Raw genomic sequence first — 22,095 nt, 5'->3', positions numbered from 1 at the left:
TGAGTCAAGATTATGACCTGCCTGTCTGATCTCAGGGACCTGGGTGTTCCTCTATGCTACACTCCCTATAGATTTAGGTTTTCTGTACAAAAAAAACATATCCCTTTTCTAACTAATCCTATGGGGCTGCCAAAATCATCTGAATCTATATGTCAGCTCTTGACATGTAACAGACAGGAAGTGATTTTATGGGTATAAATAACGTTATTTTATCTAGATAGAGAATTTGCAAAGTCATCTTCAGATCAAATGGATGATGAAAAATTTGGCATTTTAAATAACTAATCTTAATGTTTAATCAGGTCATAGTTGCTTTCAAATGAAACCAAATCCTTGGTTGTCAAAGCCACTCTAATGACTAAAAAACACCTTAGTTTTTTCAGAACTTTCTTAGAAGAAAAATAACAGGATTTACCAGTTACCTATTTGAGCTGTTTTTGAATTGCTAGTCTTTCAGGTTATCACCAATTAGTTTAATCTTTTTCCTTTAAAATAGTCCTTACAAAGGCACTTAAATAGTTGGTTCTTACATAATTACCATTTCTGATTAAACCTGCTGTCATTTGAATATTTAATAACTATTTCACCATATACCTGCAGGTATATAAACAGATATATTCAGACCCTTCAACCTATGCACATATAGTTGTCATGCAGATGGGCCTTTTTTTATAACTTAGAAAAAATATCATTGGAATTAGCTTTGATTTTGTGCTGCTGCTTATGGTTTGCTTTTAGGACATTGGCAAAGAAAGAATTCACCTATAGAAGTCTTCATTTTTGGTGAACTTCCCCCCACCACCCACACACACATTAAAATTTGTCAGTGGCAGGAGAAGAGGGCATTTCCCAAGGAGTAGGAATGTAAAGCTTAGAATGGTAGGAATTGGGATGTCAGGTGGGTTTTCATAGAAAGACAACTTTCTCTTCCTGCTCTGTCTTAGACTTATATTCTTAAAGGCTTTACCAGGGCATGTCATCTCCTTTAGTCTCTGTTTCATTCTATAATGGAGAGGAAAATGTAAGGGAGACTCTGAACCGGTCATGGCCATGTGAACCACATATGGCTGTGTTAACCATCATAACCAAATAAGAAGAGGATGAAAGATGTAGGATTCCTCTAGAAACCTCCTTCCCTTTCTTTCCTAAAAGGGTGTGATGGGAATCAAGAAGGGTAGCTCATGTAGTGAGAATGTGATGCCCTGGGGTCTGAGATCTGCTTTCCAGTTCTGGTACTGCTATTTGGTGATTGTGTGACTTCAAGCAGTTCACATCCTGTAAATCTTTGAGCCTTAGCTGTCTCTCATATAAAATGGATCAAATAACACCTTCATGATGGGATTTTTGTGAGAAATAGATGAGCCAATATATGTGAAAGTACAGTTGCCCCTTGAATAATACAGGTTTGAACTTTACACATGCTCACTTATATGCAGATGTTTTCAATAAATACTGTAAATATATTTTCCTTATAATTTTCTTAACATTTTCTTTTCTCTTAGTAACAAACCTTACTTTGTTTTAATAATACAGTATGCAATGCGTATAACATGCAAAATACATGTTAATCCACTGTTTGTATTATTGGTAAGGCTTCCAGTCAACAGCAGGCTATTCATAGTTAAGTTTTGGGGGAGTCAAAAGTTACATGTGGAATTTTGAGACCAGACAAAATGGCATAGATGATAGAAGCTTCACTCACCCCCTCTTGAGACCACATCGAAGTTGTGATGGAAACACAGAGCAAACAGCAAGCAGAGTCACCTGGGGTCTAGAAGAACAGAAGCACTACAACTAGGGAGAGAAATAAGAAATCACCCTGCAATGGTTGGAGGTAGGAGGTGGCGAAGACACAAGCCTGCTAGGTCCCAAGCAGCTGAGTAGGACAAAGGCTGCAGCAGTGGCAGTTGGCAGCTGCAGATGCCTCTAAAAGGGGCTGTGTCCACAAACAGACTGTTGCAATGACAGCCTGGCTTGCTCTGAGTACCAGCGCTGGGTCAGCTGCTTGGGGGACACAAGGGATTTATAGGGGGACACTGAGTTGTTGGAGCGAGGATCGGAGGCAAGGCTTTCTTCTGGGCAGAAGTGATGGTGTTATCCATTGTTCCTCTGTTAAGCCCTCCCTGCTCCCACTGTGCAGACTCAGCACTGCCATAGATGAGATGTCATCACTCTGGATAACAGAAGTCACTCTGCCCAGAGGATTCCCTGAAACTTTGCCTCCCTAAACTTGTGGCCTTACCCAGGCCACATCCAGTTGTGTCCTCAGAGAATTCTGTGCCACTTGCTGAGCAGTGCCAAGACTCACACTGGTGGCAGCTGGTCTTGGTTTCTGACATGGCCTCTTGAGGCAACTATAAGCACAGTATCTGTGGATTGCTTGCTGTATCTTAACAGGTGGCCCTGGAGAGGCATGAGCTGGGGCTAAACTTGGCCTGCAGCTGAACCCCTCTCAGCACTGTACCGCTGGACACCTACTTCACAAATCTGTACTAATAAGACTGGGAGATTTAGGAGCTTTTCTTAGTACATATAAACAGACACAGAAAGGTAGCCAAAATGGGAAGACAAAGAAGCAGAGACCATATGAAAGAACAGAACAGAGATCCAGGAAAAATGGAGTCAAGCAATCTAACAGATGCAGAGTTCAAAACATTGGTTATAAAGATGCTCAATGAACTTAGGGAAAGTGTAGATATATTCAATGAGAACTTAAAGAGATTTTAAAAAAACAAAAATGGAAATGGAAATTATAAAAGGGAACCAGTTGGAAATGAAGAACACATTATCTGAGATGAAGAGTATATTAGAGGGAATCAATAGAGTGGAGGAAGAAGAGGGTTGAACCACCAATATAGAGGATGGGGAGTCCAAGGACACTCAATCAGAATGGCAAGAAAAAGGTAACCAAGAATATAATAATAATTTAAGGAACCTATGGGACAGAATTAAGAGTAAAAATATCCATGTAATAGGGTTTCCTGAAGAGGGAGAACAAGAAGTTGAACAGCTATTTGAAGAAATAATGATGGAAAACTTCCATCACCTGGTAAAAGAAATAGACATACAACCCCAGGAAGCTCAGAGAGTCCCAAGAAAGAGGAACCCAAAGAGGCCCACACCAAGACACATCATAATTAAAATGCCAAAGGTTAAATACAAAGAGAGAATCTTAAAAACAGCAAGAGAAAAGCAGTTAGTTGCCAACAAGGGAGCTCCCATAAGACTGGCAGATGATTTCTCAGAAGAAACTTTGTAGGCCAGAAGGGCTTGGCACAAAATATTCAAAGTGATGAAAACCCAAGATCTACAACCAAGAATACATTATCCAGCAAAGCTATCATTTAGAGTTGAAGGACAGATAAAGAGCTTCCCTGACAAAAATAAGTTAAAGGAATTTATCAACACCAAGCCAGTATTACAGGAAATGTTGGAGGAACCTCTTTACGAAGTAAAAACATGTATCAAAAACATGAATAAAGAGTGGTAATAATATGTATAGGCAATGCCCTCATTTGGTGACTATTGGCATGTCAAGCCCTTGAAGTCTTCTGAGCATGTGGCTTAGAGGCACTAGGCATTCTTTGACACCTTCTTCACAGCCTGAGAGAGTCAAGCGTGGGGTAAGGCCAAAGTCAAGGCCTCGGATCTTCTGTCTGGAATACAGGCCAGAGGGTCACCTCAGCCCTTTGATCACACTTCATGGTGGCTGCTCCATCCAGGCTTTCTTTTTCTTCCTGTGCCCTCTGTCCCTGATGTTGCTCAGCTGATAGTGCTGGAGCTCTCCTTCCTTTAAAAATTTTTAGATAAAGTATTCCTGGCCCCTGTTTAATTAGAGTGTTTGGGGGATTTTGTTTGTTGGTTGTTGTTAAATAGTTCTGATTGTCCAGTGAAGACATCTTATGCCTTGAGGAACCATGTCTCAGGATCCCAATAAAAGGAATTTTCTCCATCAGAATATCCCACACCATAGTGACTTATGAGAAGTAAATTTGTGCATGTGTGTCCATGTATGTGCATGTGCACATGCATGTGTATGTGTGTGTGTTTTAAAGTAGACAATGAATATACAGAAGTATTAAGAGGATTCCAGTTTTGCCACCTTTCTGAATAATTGCTAGATCTTACATTGGTGTAAGAATATAAACTTACATACATATAATGTATTATACACACACACATATATACTTACAAACTTTCCCACCTTAAATGGAACTAGCTATTTCTCATTTCTTTATATTGTTGCTCTTTCCCAGGCTCCAAGGATTAATTTAGATGAGTATCAGGAGGTACCGCAGATGCCATGAGCAGATACTTAGGACACTGTTTTCTGATATTGAATTAAGCAGAGAAAGTTCCTTAGATAGCACTTAAATATTTTATTAGTTTCAAACATATCTGTAATGATCTTCTAAGGTACTACCAGAACTAGAAGTGACTAGCTGAATCATTAGAATGAATGGTTTGGCTTAATCTATCAAAAGGATTGATCTACTTGCACATGCATGTACACACACACACACACACACACACACACACCCTACCCTCCCCCATCTAATGTAATTAATGTAATCAACCAGAGTAGTTTTGTGTGAAATTTACTAAGCCCTTGCTTGCTTGCTTGCTTGCTTGGTGATTGGTAAGCCAAAAGATATTTTAAAGCCATGATGTTTAAGAATAAACAGCATTTTTCAGGAGTAACTTCAGTTATAATTTGATATAACGGAGGCAAGTAAGTAAAATTTCACTTTTTAGAGACTGTTAATGTGTTTCTAATGCTTACTGACAAAAGTCACAATGTGATTCCTGCTTTTTTTTGTTTTTTTGTTTTTTTCAGAGACACTTTTTCAGAAATCTTGGGTCTATTCTGGCCTATGCCTTCTTGGGGACTGCTGTTTCCTGCTTCATTATCGGGTACGGGACTCTTTGTCATATAACCTAATTAACACACTTTCCAAAGAGATGAGATTCACATGGGTTCACAGAGTCAATTATCCCCTCTGCCTGGCTTCATTGAAACATAATTGACACATAATGTTATGTTAATTTAAGATGTACAATGTGTTGATTCGATACATTTATAAATTGTAAAATGATTACCACCATGGTGTTAGCTAATACCTCCATCTTATTACATAGTGACCATTTCTTTCTTTCTTTTTTTTTTGTGGTGAGGATATTTGAGACCTATTCTCTTATCAACATTCAAGTATATGATAAAGCATTAGCTACAATCACAATGCTGTACATTACATCCCCAAACTTGCTAATCTTATTACTGGGAGTTTGTACCCTTTGAGCAACATCTCTCCATTTTCCCACCCCCCAGCCTCTGGGAACCACCAGTGGTCAGTATTTGGATGTTTATGATGATAGCAGTTAAGATCTAGAGCTACATTGTCCAGTGTGGTAGCTATTAGCCATACGTGGCTATTTAAATTAAAATTAAGATTAACGAAAATGAAATAAAATTATATCTAGTCCCCAGATCTTGGTTTCTAATATCATTCTCCAATAAAAGGAACTAGGGCCCTTTGCAGAAATGGTTGATTCAAGGGCTGGGACAGCAAATATGCAAGATGAGAATGGAGCATCTTATAATGCCCAAAAGTAAGTAAGTGCTCAGAAAATAAACAAACAAACAAAAAGATGTGGGAGCATGTCAAAAGAATACAGAGCCAACCTGAAAGCTCCCCTGGTGACCAAAGAACAACAAAATAAGTAACATAGTATTGGATTATCACCCAAAGTATAGAATAAATATCTGAATCTATACTGGTACACAGAAATGACTGGGTGAATAAATAAATTGGGGGAGATGTGACAAATCTCCTGTGCAGAATAATTCCAAATAATTTATATAGATACATTCCCCCTCAAAGAGATGGAACTTAGCCCCTCCCCCCCCCCACACACACAGGTTGTGGGATATGCAGAATGACTTTCAAAGAATGCAGATGGAAAAGAAGATGAAAGAATAGCATTACAGGGAAGAAACCTGACAAACACTAGCTTAGCCACATAACCAAGATTAACACCAATTGTGGTAAATCATGTTGATACTCTGTACCCTTAATATTTGTAGTGAGGATGGCACTTTACCTCTGTGTCTTCCTCTCCAAAACACATTAGCTCAGTCTAATCATGAGAAAGCAAGCAGACAAGTCCCAATTAAGAGGCATTCTACAAAATACCTAACCAGTTCTCCTCAAAATGGATAAGTTTATCAAAAACAAGAGAAGTCTAATAAACTGTCACACCCAAGAGGAGACTGAAGAGATATGACGAGTAAATGTAATGTGGTATTCTGGATGGGTTCCTGGAACAGAAAAAGGTCATTAAGTAAAAACTAAGGAAATCTGAATAAAGTATGAACTTTAGTTAATTTAAAACATTAGCTGGACCCTTAATTTCAACATCATCTATTTATTAATTTATATTCTAATATCTCATGTACTTTTCATTGATTGATATGATTCTGAATTTTGAATACTTGGATTTTTTTGTCATTAGAGATTGTTTTCGTAAGAAAAAATAGCTGGAAATCTGAAATAAAGGTGGGGCCTTTTATGCCATCAAAAAAGGAGGGACTTGGACATTGTCCTTTAAGAGAGACAAGCCATTGAAGTGTGATAGGTTAGATAACTGGCATTGGTGATTATGGGAGGCAAAATGAGGAAAAGGCTGCCAGAGGGAAGTCTGTTGCCTTGGTCTAAGCTTGTAGTAGAAGGAAATGAAGAGGACGGTATGGTTTCAGGAAATATTTAAAAAGTAGATGAAAGAAGCCTTTGATAAGCAACAAAGGGCAAATAACATCTGTGTCATAGAGCTACTATGAATTGAAATAGAATTATCTAAGTGTCTGGAACAGTGCCTGGTACACAGTAAGCAAGCATTAAGTTATAGCTGTTTATTTTCAAAAGGATTCAATTCTGCAAATAGTTCTTGAGCTCTTGGCTTAGTCAAGCTACTGTTCTTGTTGCACAGGATACAAAGGTGAGCAAAGACATGGTTCCGCCATTAAGAATCTTATTAGAGGGCTAGTTATAGGATGCAATGAGTCTATTCTGTAGTTATTTTTATTCCCCTAACACTTGCAACTGCTGGTGCTGCTGCTGCTGGCACACACACACACACACACACACACACACACACACACACAAGTAACATGTACTAGGCCTTTTAACACTCCTCACTTCTAATCTGTAAGCTGTACTATAGGAAATGTGCTCTGGCCAAGATCAAATATTAAACTTGGTGGTTCCTCTTGGGCCATGTCACATTATGCACAGCATAAGGAGGGCTGCTGCTGGCCTGCCTAACCTATGCAAGGAAAGAGAGTCCAGATATGTTGGTGGGTAGTGGGCACACTGATATTTTAATAGGATGTTTAGAGAGTTTGCTTCTTTTACCTTCTTTGAAATAATTCTTGGCAGAGAAGATTGATCATTTATTTGAATGTTTGTGGCCAACCCATTTTATTTTCTCTCTAGCTTCATCCAGTCCACTCACTTCCATGATTATAAACACACCAGCTTAGAGTCCTGTGAGTTTTGTAGCAATTTATTACACATTATGTAAGGTTCTTTCTCTTACGCTCTTCTCTGTTATCCAGTTGCTTAAGATGTCATTGTTGCTAATTGAGGACCATATTTTATAGTTGTAAATAAGCACAACTTTTTTTTAATGGGATGTTCAGATGGTTCAGCAAGATGACATTAATTGCAAACTATTATTCGGTGCCAAAGCCTTATTGCACATATTCCCAATAAGTATTCAACCACAGTAGCTGCCTGATATTTTCATGACTCCCTTGAAGCAGAGTATTTTAGTACTACTCTGCTTGTGCATTTGCTAGGTCACTCACTAAGGAGGGTCTTCTTTTCTTTTTTTCTTCTCACATATTTTACCTTCCCTTCTTACAGAAATCTCATGTATGGTGTGGTGAAGCTCATGAAGATGGTGGGACAGCTCTCGGATAAATTTTACTACACAGATTGTCTCTTTTTTGGAGCAATTATTTCTGCCACTGACCCAGGTATTTGCATATTTGGATATTTGGCTTTATCATTATGACATTCCATTATTTAAATCCTGAAAAGTTCAGAGCAATCATGAACTTTTGTTGCAATAGGGAGACTATAGTTTAAATGTGGAAGGGCTGAGGAAGAGACCAGTAAGTGGTCTAACAGACTTAGATGGCTTGTATTTCCTCCTCCTCCTCCTCCTTCTTAATTATAAAAAACAAATGACATCAAATTTATTTTCTTAATCATTTTTAAGTGTGCAGGTTAGCAGTGTAGGTATATTTGCATTGTCCAACCAACCTCTAGAACTTTTTTAACTTATAAAACTGAAACTCTATACCCATTAAACAACTCCCCATTTCCCCTTCCCATCAGTTTGACAACCACCATTCAACTTTCTGTCTTTTTGAGTCTGACTACTCTAGATATCTCATATGAGTGGAATCCTACAGTATTTTTTATGACTAGCTTATTTTGCTTAGTATAATGTCCTCAAGGTTCATCCCTGTTATAGTACGTGTCAGAATTTCCATTCTTTTTAAGCTTGAATAACATTTCATTTTATGTACTTATTGCATTTTGTTTATCTATTCATCTGCCAATGGACACTTAAGTTGCTTCCACCTGTATTTCATTCTGTCTTTCATTTGGCAATGTCTGATTTGGTCATAATTTTTACACTTAGACTATCTTCTTTTTCAATGTTGTGCTTTTATATTCTTTTCAGAAACATATCATTTAGTTTAAATAATGCCTTTTTCTTAGAAATACACACTGGTACCTGTAGTGAATGTAAGTTAATTTGTAAACTCCTTTGTGCAATGTTCCTACATGACCGCATACTGTGACGTGATTCCTTTACATAAATCTCTTAACTTGTATTTTTTAAGTGTTAGTTGAACCAATCCTTAAAAGCTAAACCAATTCTTATTATATGTTCTTCCTCCTCTGTAGCTCAAGAACAAATAAACAAAACAAAACAAAACCTCTCCTCTCCAAGTTGGAACCAAGTTTGCATAAAGTAGTTATAAATACTCTTTCCTCTAATACAACTATTGAGGGCAAATCTAAGGGAAAGAATTTACCGAAAAAAGCTGATTCTATCTTAATAGTGGAGATGGAAAGGTCTTCTCAACATCTACAATGCCCTATAACATTCTGGCACTAATGAACTTAAACATACTAAGATTCCCTCCTCCTTGTACACCATGCCTCTTGGGGGTCCTCTAGGTCAGTGCTATCCCAAAGACCTTTGTGTGATGATAGAAATGTTCTGTAATCTTTCTAGTCCATTATGGTAGCAAGTAGCCACATGTAGCTTTTGAGCACTTGAAATGTGGGATAGTGCAACTGAAGAACTGAATTTTAAATTCTATTTTAGATTTAAGTAATTTAAATTTAAATAGCCACATGTAACTGTTTAGCACAGCTCTAGATAGTTATGTAGTTCTAAAAATTCTTGATGTTCCAAAAACCATTGACCTCTATGATCCCCATATTTTATTATAAACACTCTAAATTGACATTGAAGACTTGGCTGGTTAAAGCGCTCTGATTTGTGAAAAGAATATGGGATACGGAATTGTAGGTAGGTTTTAGTTCTAGCCCTACCAGTCACTGACAGGATGGCCTGGGCATGTTTTATCACTTCCGTGTCAATTTCTTCATTTATGAAGTAGGAATAATGGTACCTATTTCCTAGGGCTATTGTAAATATTAAATGATATAACCTGTAAATCATTGAGCATAGCATCTGCTAATAATGTTAATCTGTATCTACATAGGACTCAGATTTCTCTGTTTTCCCTGTGTTTTTTTTTTAAATAAATAACAGGCCATCACTTAACACCAGCATGTTCTAAAGACCACTCTGAAAAGTAGCTTTATTATTTTAATACTACAGGGTCTGTGACTATTTCCAAACATGTGTCTATTGAGAAATAGATTCTTCATCAGTCTAAGAAAGCTGTTTAGTCTCTCTGAAAATATATTACTAACTATACTCATCTGTAACTTTTTAACTAACTGCTTATTAGTACCACCAACAAGCATAGGGAGGTTAGTGTAACATAAAGATTACTGATATTGTCCTCTGATCTATCAGTATTGCTTCATTTAATTGGATACAAAGGCTTATTTTTCCAGATTATTTTCGTAATTATTTACTTCACTTTAATGTGTCCATCCTGTGGTGGAAAATAATGATACACCAGTTTTATTTAGCTTGTGAAGATTGGCACAGTAAAGGTTTTATATAAATTGAAAATTCTAGAAAATTGAGAGTTTAATCTTATTTAACATCAGAACATTAACTTTAACTTCTTTTTAATGGAAATCTTTCTGAAATGTAGAATTTTTTTTTAAATTAAAAGTGTTTTACCAGCTTCCAAATCTGTTGTTTGAAAACTTGAGCCAAGAGATAAAAACTTAAATGTAGAGTTAGAGGAGACCATAAGACCAAATTGACTTCTTGTGTCTGGTGCATCAAACAAAAATTCTGGTATTTGGATATGTAGTGGTATTGACTGATATCAAGGAATAAAAGTCTCTGTCCCTGATTATACTGTACTTGGCTTGAGACACCAGTCTTTAGTTTTCCTGTTGAAGGGGACAGCATGTATTTGGAATGGTGGAAGCTTCTTTGCGACCAGGAGCCCTCTTCATCCTGTGGTTATGTGTCATGGGTGCCATGTGTCATCTTTGTAGACTGTTACTTTAGATGGATCCACAATTCAGGAAAGAAAATGAAATTTCCAACCCATAGTACATTCCTAGGCAGCTACCAGATAAAATGTGTACTATTCCTTCCTGTGAGCCATTATGAAGTGACTCTTCTTATTTTAATTGTCACTTTTATACCCCTCGAGTCAATCAGGCCTACTCACAGGTTTCAAATCTGTGATCTGTGTTGTCAGAGTGATTCTCTAGTGCCATCACCCAGGCTAGTCAGTCTTTCATTTATCCTTCAAAATTTAGTTCAAATCTTCCATCTTCCTAATTATTCTTCCCTCATTCCTTCAGTTACTTGCTCCCCACAGCTCTTGAGTCAAGTCTGTTTTGTGCACAATACATGCCACTTTGTACTGAGTGTTCACAAATGCTAAATGCTCTTTAGTAAGCAGATGAAGTATTCAGAAGTTAATTGAATGAACAGATTCAGGTTCTTGAGTTTTCCTTCTTTTCCTATCTGTTATTCTTTTATTTTTCCCACTCTTTTTTAGATACCTGTACCAGTGGTCTTCAGTCAGTTCATTGTAATTTTTTGGTCCATGTCCAGTTTGAAACAACTATTTGATTTCAAGGGTCCTGCTGTGGGAGTGTAGTTTACTTACTCTCCATCTTTAGAAGCCACTCACCCAGTCTGTCATCTACCCATTATCTTTCGGATGTCAGAACCTGTATTCCTCATCTTGATTGGGCACAGCCTTGCTCAGGAGGGGCATGGCAGAATTCCCACCCTGTTTTATAAGGTGATGGGCAGGAAGAATGAGAAATAAAATTCAGAGCAGCGCTGTGTGTTAATCGTTGTTATTAATTATGCAAGTTAGCCTTTATTGTCATGGATAAATGAGTTAACTATACTTTAGTTACTATAGTTCTTTAGAAAAATAGTGTTTAAAATTCAGAAGAGCTTTTGGAAATCATGTAGCTCAAACCTTCACTTTATTAAACTCTTTAGACTTTGCTGTGTGCTAAGTTCTCATAGCCAGTTGGTGGCTATGTTGAATGCTTCTGATTGCCCCTCCAGACTTACCCACCACCCTTATCATTGTCCTCTTAGTGCCAGGAGGCTGATTTGTATGGAAGATTTCAGAGGTTCCTTTACCTCCTGGTTTCCCATTGGATTTGTCCATGGGGGAACCCCAGTGGGAGACTAGAAGGAGGGTGTTGATGCAGGGTCCCTGTGGGCTGGCTATATCCTTTAATCAAAAGTCATAGTTTTTGTCAGGTGATCTTTTCCACCCAGCTCCTGGTTCTGGCAGTCACTCCTTCCCTGGACCCTTTGAGCCTAGGGATGGTATAAAAGCTACCTGTTTTCAGCCTCTGTTACTACCCTCTCCTGTGTGGCTTTCCCATACTCTGCCCATGCTTCTATAAGTAATCCCTTTATTAAACACTTCTCAAATTGCTCAGTTGAGGATGCCATCTGTTTCTTGCCAGGACCACAACTGATAAAGTCCTGGGACCCAAGTCTCCTGGGCTGCCAGAGTTGTGCACTGTTTGTGGGGAGGGAGAGAGAGAAAGAGTGAGGGAAGGAGAGATTATAAGGAATTGGCTTATGTAATTATGGAGACTGAGAAGTCTCAAAATCAGCAGTCCAAAGTCCTGAGAACCAGGAAAGCCAATGATGTAGTTCTAATCCAAGTCCAAAGGTAGGAAGAGACTGATGTCTCAGCTCAAAGACAGCCAGGCAGACAGACCTCTCCCTTACTCTGCATTTTTTTATTCTAGTCAAGCCTTTAACAAACTACATGAGTTCCACCCACATTGGGGAATGTAATCTGCTTTATTCACTCTACTGGTTCAAATGGCAATATCATCCAGAACCTCACAGACACACCCAGGATAATGTATAATCAAATATCTGAGCACCCCATGGCCCAGTCAAGTTGACACATAAAAATAACCATTACGGGTTTTCTGTAAGGAACCACAAATGTTGTTCATTTAATAAAAAATCCAGAAAATAAGAACTATTTTTTAGCCTAATGCTTAAAGATTTTTCCTGTTGTGGAACCTGATAGAGGTTTAAGGATGGAGGAAAGAGATTGACTTTGCGTTTTGTGTTATGAAGATGACATGTCCTATAGAAACTAAAGCTGCTGGCCCTGTTAATGTCTGGTTATGATTACCTGGAGCAGCTTCATGATATAGTCAACATTTTTCAAATTATTCTTTGTTTACTTTCAATAAATTAATTAAATGTTTTGAAAAGGAAGGCATGATGGGGTTAGTGTAGTTTTGAAATATTCCTTAATCCCTAACAAAAATAGGGAAAAACACAGACACAATTAACTGGCAGAGTATCTCCATTAATCCCCAGCCATCAACTGGTGGGGTCCAACTATCCACAGCAGTGAGACTTAGGGATGGGAACAGCAGCTATGTAAGAGGAAGCAAAGTGGACACGATGAGGCCGTTGATTATTTTGACTGTCAGAGAACCCAGAAATGTCTCACAAGTATTCACACTAAAAAGGAGGGGTCCCCACTGGGGATAAATAACTTCATATGCATATTAGATAGTAACAGTTAAAACTGAGAAGGGCTTTACAGACTCCAGTTGGTGGGTGAGGGCAAGGAGAATGGAGGTGTGAGGCTGCTGAAGTAACCTGGGCCCCTAGGCCTCTGAGAAAATACCCAGTGAAGATCTCTCTGGAAGTCACTTTTTAAGAATGAACTGCTAGGACCATGAACCTTGATTGGTGGGGGCTAAAGGAGAAAAAAACCTCAGATAATAGTGGAGGAGGAGACAAGAGGAAGTAGATCTCACAGTGTTGGGGAGATGGCTATACCCAGAGGCCATGTTTTTAACACTTCATTGTAAAACCAGAAGAGAGAGCCATAGAGCCATGAAACTAGGAAATCAATTATGGGCCTTCTACCCCTGACCTACCTCACTTAATGTGAGGAGCATAAATAAATTGAAGTTGAACTTCATGCAAACATATCATAAGAAAAAATGAAGTTAATCTTTCTGAATCATAAAATTACAGATAATGAAGTCATACCAGAAAAATAGAGTCCCAAGCAGACCAAACTTTATTAATATTCCAACAGAAGCTAAAGGAAATTTATTTTTTATTTTTATTATTTTTTTAATGCCTGCGGCACCTGGTCTTCCTAGGTGGTCTCCCATCTAAGTACTAACCAGGCCCAACCCTGCTTAGCTTCTGAGATCAGATGAGATTGGGCACGTTCAGGGTGGCATGGCCATAGATGCTACAGCCAATTTTTAAATGATAGAAGTTATGAAAAAACTGTATACATCAGTATTAGAAAATTTAGTAATGAGAAAACTAAACAATAGGGCATTATGAAAAGAGAACTGGCAGAAGGGAATGGAGGAGGAACCCATGGAGTAAAAGAGATGTAAAAAAAAGTATTTAAAAATAAATTTTAAAATGGGAAAAACCAAATGATAGTGTCAGGAAATATACATTGGGTGATCCAACTATAAGGAAATGCAAAGAAGTGATTACTATAAAATCAGTGTTAACTTTTGAATAAAGAAAGGGGTTTGAAATTTGGATGGAATATAGAGGTGGAGTTCCAGGGGAGCTGGCAAAGTTCCATTTCTTGAACTGGATGATGGTTACAAGAGTGGTTGGCTCATAACTCATTAAGCTAAATGTTTGTTTGGCTCTGTTTTCTAATTGTATCAATCAGCAATGCTTTTGGTGCAAATAATAGAAAAACCTGGCAATACCAGCTTAAACAAAGAGCTGTTTATCTTGGCTAACAGTCCTGAGCTGGTGCCACGGTTCCTGCTACAATCAGATATCCAGGCACTTGGTCTTTCTAGAGCACTACCCTTGGGTTTCAGATACACAGTTGTTCTTTGGAGGCAAGATGACTGCATACAGCTGCTGCATTCAGTCTCTCCACCCTCTTCCAGGCAGGAAGAAATGGCACTCACTGCAAGGAAAACTGGGGAAAAGAGTTTTTAGTTGTAAAAATCCTTATGGTAGAAACTAATAAAGTAGAAAGTAGTTGGGTATGAGTGCTGATAGAGAACCCTACCTTTGTGTGTATGTGTGTGTGTGTATGTGTAGAGGGAAGGAGAGAGAGAGAAAGAGAGCACATGAGCGGGCAATCGCAGTAGTACTTACCTGGGGGTGATTTTGATCCCCCCAGGAGACATTTGGCAATGTCTAGAGACATTTTTGGTGTCACAATTGTGGGGGGCAGGGTACAGTACTACTGGTATCTTGTGAGTAGAGGCCAGGGATGCTGCTAAATATTCCACAATGCACAGGACAGCCCTCTATAAAAAAGAATTTTTTGGCCTCAAATGTCAATGGAGCTGAAGTTGAGAAACTCCAAAACCCTTTCTGGGAGTCCAAAATGTCAAAATTGATTTAATAATAATAATAATAATAATAATAATAAATTATTTGCCATTTTTACTTTCATTCTTTAACAAATATATAGTGGAGTCAGGTTTTCCAGAGGCTACATAATGTATGATATTGACTATCTGTTGATAAAATGCAGAAACAAAAATGAGGCCTGTCTTCCTTTAATCCAGATGTTAAAGAAATTTGAAAAATGTACAATGGCTCTCTTCTCACTACTTTTTTTTTGTTTTGGAAAATATATTTTTTATTAAAAATATGTTGTATTAATATATAAAGGTTTATTACTAATTTTAAATAAATAAATATTTTAAAATTTCCTGTTTTATTTAATACAGTAAATATCGATAGCTATGGTCTGCAGAACTAAAGCTCTTTCAGGTCTTTAATCATTTTTAAGAATGTAAAGATGTCCTGAGGCCAAATGTTTAAGAACTGATGGTCTGAACACTAGCTGATTTTTAAATGCCCAAAAAATGTAGAGATTATGGGAAGTATAATTATGTATTATAGTCTGTTGTAAATGAAGGCTTTCATTATTTTACAAACCTTTATTAAAGCCTTCTCTGTGCCCTGACCCTTTGCTGAGTTCTGGGAGCGCAGTGGTCAATAAAATAGGGTTTCTGCCTTGAAAGAGATCTTAAGTCACTGGTAGAGCCAAATCACATTAACTGTGATTATTTTTAAAAATTCTGTAATAGAGGTGTTTTCAGAGTGTGATAGGATTACAGTGGAAAGTGCAGTGTTTTGGTGCAGTGTTATTAGAATCAGCCATCATCTCACAGGTCATTCAGATTAGGAAGATTGCCGTTTTTGTTTCTGCCACAGACAACCCACCTTTGACTCCCTGACTGTCTCCCAAACCACTTGGTTCCACTGACGATAGGAATTGCCTCTATAAATATGTCATCAATAGCTTAAAGTCAGAAACTGAAACTAATTTATGTGCTTTTGGCTCACTTTTTAGTAACCGTACTGGCGATATTTAATGAGTTACATGCAGATGTGGACCTTTATGCTCTTCTGTTTGGAGAAAGTGTCCTAAACGATGCTGTCGCTATTGTGTTATCCTCGTAAGTAACAATATTTCTGTCTGGGAAGAGAGATTCTGGCTTCCTGAATGCTCTGGGCTAAATGCAGAGGTCTCTTAAAAGTGTTAAATATTGAACTGTGTTTTTTTCTAAATGAGGTTTGTTGATAAGATTATGTTGCTTTTAAGTGAATACACTGTGAGGGATGCTTGGCAGAGTGGAGATGCCTATTTGTTGATAGTTTTGGGCACCATGTTCTAAAACCAGCGCAGTCTTTTAAAACTTTCTCTTCTTTTTAAACTCCAGGTCTATTGTTGCCTACCAGCCAGCAGGGCTGAACACTCACACCTTTGACGCTGCTGCTTTTTTTAAGTCAGTTGGCATATTTCTAGGTATATTTAGTGGCTCTTTTACCATGGGAGCTGTAACTGGTGTTGTGACTGCTCTAATATCCTTTTTGTAGTTTCTGCCCCTGCCTGGGTATGATTATGTGGTACTACACTTGCAAAAGAAATTTCTCAGTTCTTCCTTTTAGAAATGAATTTTTAATTGCTCAACTGGGATCTGGAAGCTCCAGAAGTGTGTCCCTTTGGTGAAACATGACAGTCCAGTGACTAGATAAGTCTGAGAAAGTGTTTAGGAGTACAACTCTAGGCATGGCTCTTTTCTCATCATTGCATTTTCTCCCCCTCCTATGAACCAATTGGAGGTGGGTATTTGGTTGGGGGAGCATCAGTTTTAGGGAGGTAAAAAGAACTGAAGAGCCAGGAGGAGGCTGGGAATCAGGGACCACTTCATAGGCGGCCAGTAGGAAGCAGGCTGGGAAGTAGTTTAGCCCTAAACTTGCTGCTGCTGTCACTTTTTCCAGACCACATGGGGCTAATGTGGCTGTAACTAGGCGGGGGCCGTCAGTGGGAATTATTGTTTGGTGGTCTTCCTTAAGCAGGCTGCATAATATTTAGTGAAAAATTAACCAGCCAGCCAGCCAGCCAACCAACCAACCAACTGACAAACAAACAAATTAACAAACCAACCAATGTATGTAAAAGCAAAGTGTGGAATTGGCAGGCAACCCCTCCACAGATATACTGAATCCTTCATCATATCTTTCAGTGGTATTTAGAACACCAGAGTTTAATACAAATGTAATGGGAGTCACGTATGCAAGCCACATCATTTCATTCTGTAATCAATATACAAATTATTGACAAAATTTACACAAATTATTAGTGAGATTTTATACATTCCATTTTTGTACTAAATCTTTGAAAGATGGTGTGGACTTCGCTCTTACAGCACATCTCAATTTGGACTAGCTACATTGTAAGTGTTTAGTAGCCGCATGTGGCTAGTGGCTACCATATTGGACAACACAGATTTAGATTGCTTTCTTCACAGAGGCCCTTCTGATGCCTTGGGAACTTATATTGCTCAGTGAAACCACTCAGGAGATGATTCCACACTGGCTTGCTATGGAATGGCAGTGTTTGGAAGGGAATCTCTGGTTCTAAAAGCTGATGAACTCATCTTATAGTTGTCCCTGGAGTTGCACATTTCTTTCTTTTTCATACCTTCATTAGGTATGTGTGTGGACTCAGTCCTCAGTGGCCCACAGAGGTCAAAGTCTCACTGCTTTGTCTTCCCAGGCCTCCCTGAGGCACTCCCAGCACTGCCAGAACTAACCTGCCAGTCATGCCTCAGGCCAAGACTGTGCCTCTTAGAACCAGGGGCATTGCAAGGAACACAGAAAACTCATTTTCAGTTTCTTTAGAAAGCTTAATTTTAAAAACAGTTTTATTGAGATAAAATTCACATACTGTATAGTTCACCCATTTGAAGAATACAATTTGATGGGTTTTGGTATTTGACATTATTAATTTTTTAAAATTGTGATAAAAAATATATATCATAAAATTTGCCCTTGTAAACATTTTAAGTGTACAGTTCAGTAGCATTAAATACAACTGCAATGTTGTGTAATCGTCCCACTATCTATTTTCAGAACTTTTTTATCATCTCAAACAGAAACTGTGTCCCCATTTATCCCCATTTCCCAGCCCTTGGTAAGTTATTTTCTACTTGAAATTTTAATTTTTATTACCTTAAAAACCAAGCAGCAGCTTTGCAGCCCAAAAAGAAGAGTTGAAGGAAAAGGTTGGCCCTGAGGGAGGTGGTCCTGGGCTAATAGAATGTTGTTCTTGTTGATACCAATACTTGTTCTTGGAGACAAGTTCCTTGACGGGCTAACGTGACCAAGTTTACCAAGCTGCACTGCTTCCCCCTGCTGGAGACGGCACTCTTCTTCCTGATGTCCTGGAGCACATTCCTCTTGGCAGAAGCCTGTGGGTTTACAGGTGGGTTCTCTCTATCCTTGGGCCACCCTTATCCTCACTGTAAGGGGGCTGTAGGAACTCAAAGGGAGGGACAAATTCTTTTTATTTATGCCTACGGCACTTGATCTTCCTAGTGGTCTCCCATCCAAGTACTAACCAGGCCCAACCCTACTTAGCTTCTGAGATCAGACATCGGGCTTGTTCAGGGTGGCATGGCCGTAGATCATGGACCGTGGTTCCACTGGGGCACAAACCCAGGACCTTCTGCCTGTAAAGTAGATGTGCTAATCACTACGCTATGGAACCACGTCTGGGACAAATTCTTAAATAGCAGCTGCATGGAGTGTCCATGTGAAGGATTGCTGAGCAAGGCTGGTGTTCTGCCTTATGATTATAATTTAATGTCCCAAAGTTACACATTTTTAAAGGGTAAAGATCATTGTTTCAAACTCAGTTTTGCTTTTAAGTACTCATAACTATAAGTATGTGTTTAGCTCCAAAGATTACTGAATATAGTAACATATTATTTGTATCATTCCTAGATTGCTACATTAGTTTACAAACAGTAGCAATAATAAGCAAAATATGTGTCCTTTTAAAGATAATTTTATATCTACTCAGATTGAGTGGAAACACAGTTATTCCTTGTTATATCTCTGGTCTGTTTAATCATTGTTTTTCAACACCATATTTTTATGGTGCCAGTTTCATATTTTATTCAGGTGAGTGATCATGTGGTTTCAGTTCCTCACATTCTCTCATTACAAAAACAGATTACTGAATTTTTCCATTAGAAACTCAAATATAGTTACTATACATAATCTAAGTGGTTAGGAAGTCCCTTTATCATCTTCTCAAAATAGTGCAACCTATCTTTATATGCAGCATTATAAAATGCCTCACTTTCTTAAAACTTGACAATTATCTATAAATATATAGGCAAAGTTCCAACTGTGTCAATTGAAAGCACAAGAAAATGGTTACCATTAACCAGAAATCTAGATCATCAGGGCTTGGATAAATGAAATACTACTCTGGATCCATTTTGTTTGAAACCCTAGACCATGCAAAAATATAAAGCATTGGTTCAAAATTAACCTCATTCATTCTAAGAACAGAGAGGAATGTGACAAAGGTGTATGATGGGCTCTCACATTCTCTTTGGATGCTAAATGCCAAATACAGATGATTATCAGCTTAGAGGAAGGAAGAAATGCCCTTAAAACTGGCGTGAGGGGGGAATTTGGGGACCTTTTCTTTGAAGGGAGTCAGTGTTGGGAGAAGGAAAGGTCGATATGGGTTGTGGGGATGGAGGAGCTTTCAGTAACAGGAAACTCTCAAAAATATTTAGGAACTGGGATATGTTGGACTTACCTACCTTAGCTTTTTGTTTGAAAAGGGATTTTTCCTGTTGCTTTTTATTCCATTGATTTAAAAAAAAAAACTCTTGTGCCAGGTGTTGTAGCTGTCCTTTTCTGTGGAATCACACAAGCTCATTACACCTACAACAATCTGTCAGTGGAATCAAGAAGTCGAACGAAGCAGGTGAGCAGGAGCCCTGGGTCATCATGAGTTACCTGTAAATAGAAGAGAGGGGAGCCGTGGAATTGACAGATTCCTTTTTCCTTTCGGTGCAGCTCTTTGAGGTGTTACACTTCCTGGCGGAGAACTTCATCTTCTCCTACATGGGCCTGGCATTGTTTACCTTCCAGAAACACGTTTTCAGCCCTATTTTCATCATTGGAGCTTTTGTATCCTTTTTTGGTTCCACCATTTTCTACAGAGTGGCAACCACTGCTGAGGAAGCTATAATAATATTAATAAGTATTGTTATTATTATTATTATTATTATTAATTTGTTTGGGGTGGGTGACTGGATCAGAGTGAGTTCATGGTGTTTTTATGATGAGAAAAAGAAGGCTTAAGTGGTTCATAGAGCTAAATGTATTTGATTTAAAGGACTGACATTGATTCTGAGGTTGTTCTTTCTTTTTGCATTTTCTATGTAAGATGGCCATTCTGTTACACTGGTGCTTGGCAGGTGGAGTTTGTTTTGTAAAGTGCTGTTAGCAGATCTAAAAGTCGGCATTATATCAGTCCCTAGAATTATTTTTATTTCATTGGCGTGTGAATTCCAATCCAGGAGGTTCCCCACGTAGAAGACCTGAAGGTTCCGTTGCTCTTGCTCTTAACTGCACACCGGTTCGGGCAGCCCTTCCTGACTGACCATCTAGGGAAGCCTGCAGGTCACAAGCACACTTTCATCCAAGCTTAACATCATGATGAAAAAAGACTCTTATCTCTACTCTTACCTACCCTCCACCCGATCCTCCCCCCCCCAAAAAAAAAGAAGAGAAAAGGAGAGAAAGATCAAATGGAAAAATACTTAGTTTCTTGATTTAATCCTATTGGAAATGCAGTTTTTGGAGGAGAGACGGTTTGGGGGGTTGGCTTCTCTCAACTGAGGAGGGAATGCCTCGCAAAGAATTGACAGCTGAGGGTTTTGCTTCCTTGGCCTCAGATCCTCTTGTTTTCATTAAAATTAATTTTTCTGGGGCTTGAAACTATAACAATCCAGCTCAGCCTGGATTTCAAAATACTGAGCAAGAGTCCCCTATTACTGGGCATTCACTTCTGCCTTTTCCGAGGCCTCCTGGGTATTCTTAGGTCTTGGGATGCTGACAAAAAAAGGAGTATTTTTCTCCTAAGGGTTTTTCATTTCTTGTGCAGGAATAACTAATACTCACCAAGCAGCTAGATAGCGATGGCGGTCTGTTGCCATGCTGGAATCCTTCCACTTAGTGTTATCTGCTTAAATTGGGCCTCATTTCTTTGACACACAAAAGTCTGGGGGATCAGTGTTTTTATTCTTGATTAAAAAAGACCTTGAAAACTTAGAAGATATGGTCTTATATAAGGAAATATTGAAAAACAGTCATACTGTAACTTAATAAAATGGAAATAACTGTTAATAGTTTAGTGTATATCCTTCCAGAATTTTTTCTGTAAATGTATATACCTTTAAATATTTTTTTTGCTAAAATAAGATTATATTCTACATAATTTTTCTTTGCACTGTAGTATATCAGATACATCTGTTCCTGTTGTAAGTGAATATTTATATCACCTTTAAAAAAAAAAGAAAGACCTTGCATGTCATTCTGAGCATGCCATCCTGTGAGAGATAGTGACTGCACAGCATTTGTTTACAGATGAGGGCCCTGGAGGAGGGCCAGCCGGGTCCTCTGTGAATCCCGAAGGCCACTTACCACTGAGGACTTTTGCATGGCTTCAGGGGTAAAATGAGCTTTATAAGCGCTACCTGTTTCCTTCTGTTAAGAACAAAACAAAAAGGGAAAATAAAAGAAAAAAATTTTAGTCAGTGCTGTACCCTGGAAAAGGCAGTAGATAGTTCTACCCTTGCTTCTTTTTGAAACAGCTGCTGCTCTGGCAGCTGGTGCTTTGCTGAAACGGAAGCTCCGTGTTTCTCTAGCTCCCACGGTGCTTCCTTTCTGTGACCAGGGCACTGTGTGGCTCTCTGTTGGGCTCAGTTCTAAATTCAGCAAGTGACAAATGACTGATTTCCCTGAATTCTTTGGTTTTCACAGTAGAGTTCCTCTACCACA

At 38.5% G+C, this 22,095-nt stretch overlaps 1 protein-coding gene and 1 pseudogene across 8 annotated transcripts in view; one reads left to right on the top strand and one right to left on the bottom strand.

The window, feature by feature from the left end:
- Positions 1–22,095, top strand: part of SLC9A7 (solute carrier family 9 member A7) — a 153,356-nt gene that overhangs the window by 85,094 nt on the left and 46,167 nt on the right. For all 8 annotated transcript variants that reach the window (XR_004952768.1, XM_036226466.1, XM_036226467.1 and 5 more), the window contains exons 4-10: positions 4,838–4,914; positions 7,926–8,038; positions 16,073–16,178; positions 16,443–16,584; positions 18,385–18,490; positions 19,926–20,014; positions 20,107–20,220. Coding sequence is in view for 7 of the 8 variants with exons in the window: in XM_036226466.1 (XP_036082359.1) it covers positions 4,838–4,914; positions 7,926–8,038; positions 16,073–16,178; positions 16,443–16,584; positions 18,385–18,490; positions 19,926–20,014; positions 20,107–20,220 (747 nt within the window). In the remaining variant the exon portion in view is untranslated. The remainder of the gene's footprint in view (positions 1–4,837; positions 4,915–7,925; positions 8,039–16,072; positions 16,179–16,442; positions 16,585–18,384; positions 18,491–19,925; positions 20,015–20,106; positions 20,221–22,095) is intronic.
- Positions 13,850–13,968, bottom strand: LOC118608091 (annotated as a pseudogene).

This window comes from Rousettus aegyptiacus, unplaced genomic scaffold (genome assembly GCF_014176215.1).
Source record: "Rousettus aegyptiacus isolate mRouAeg1 unplaced genomic scaffold, mRouAeg1.p scaffold_m13_p_9, whole genome shotgun sequence".
In the NCBI taxonomy this organism is placed as follows: Eukaryota; Metazoa; Chordata; class Mammalia; order Chiroptera; family Pteropodidae; genus Rousettus; species Rousettus aegyptiacus.
Note: the sequence above shows the minus strand (reverse complement) of the source record. Positions and strands in the feature narration are given on the sequence as shown.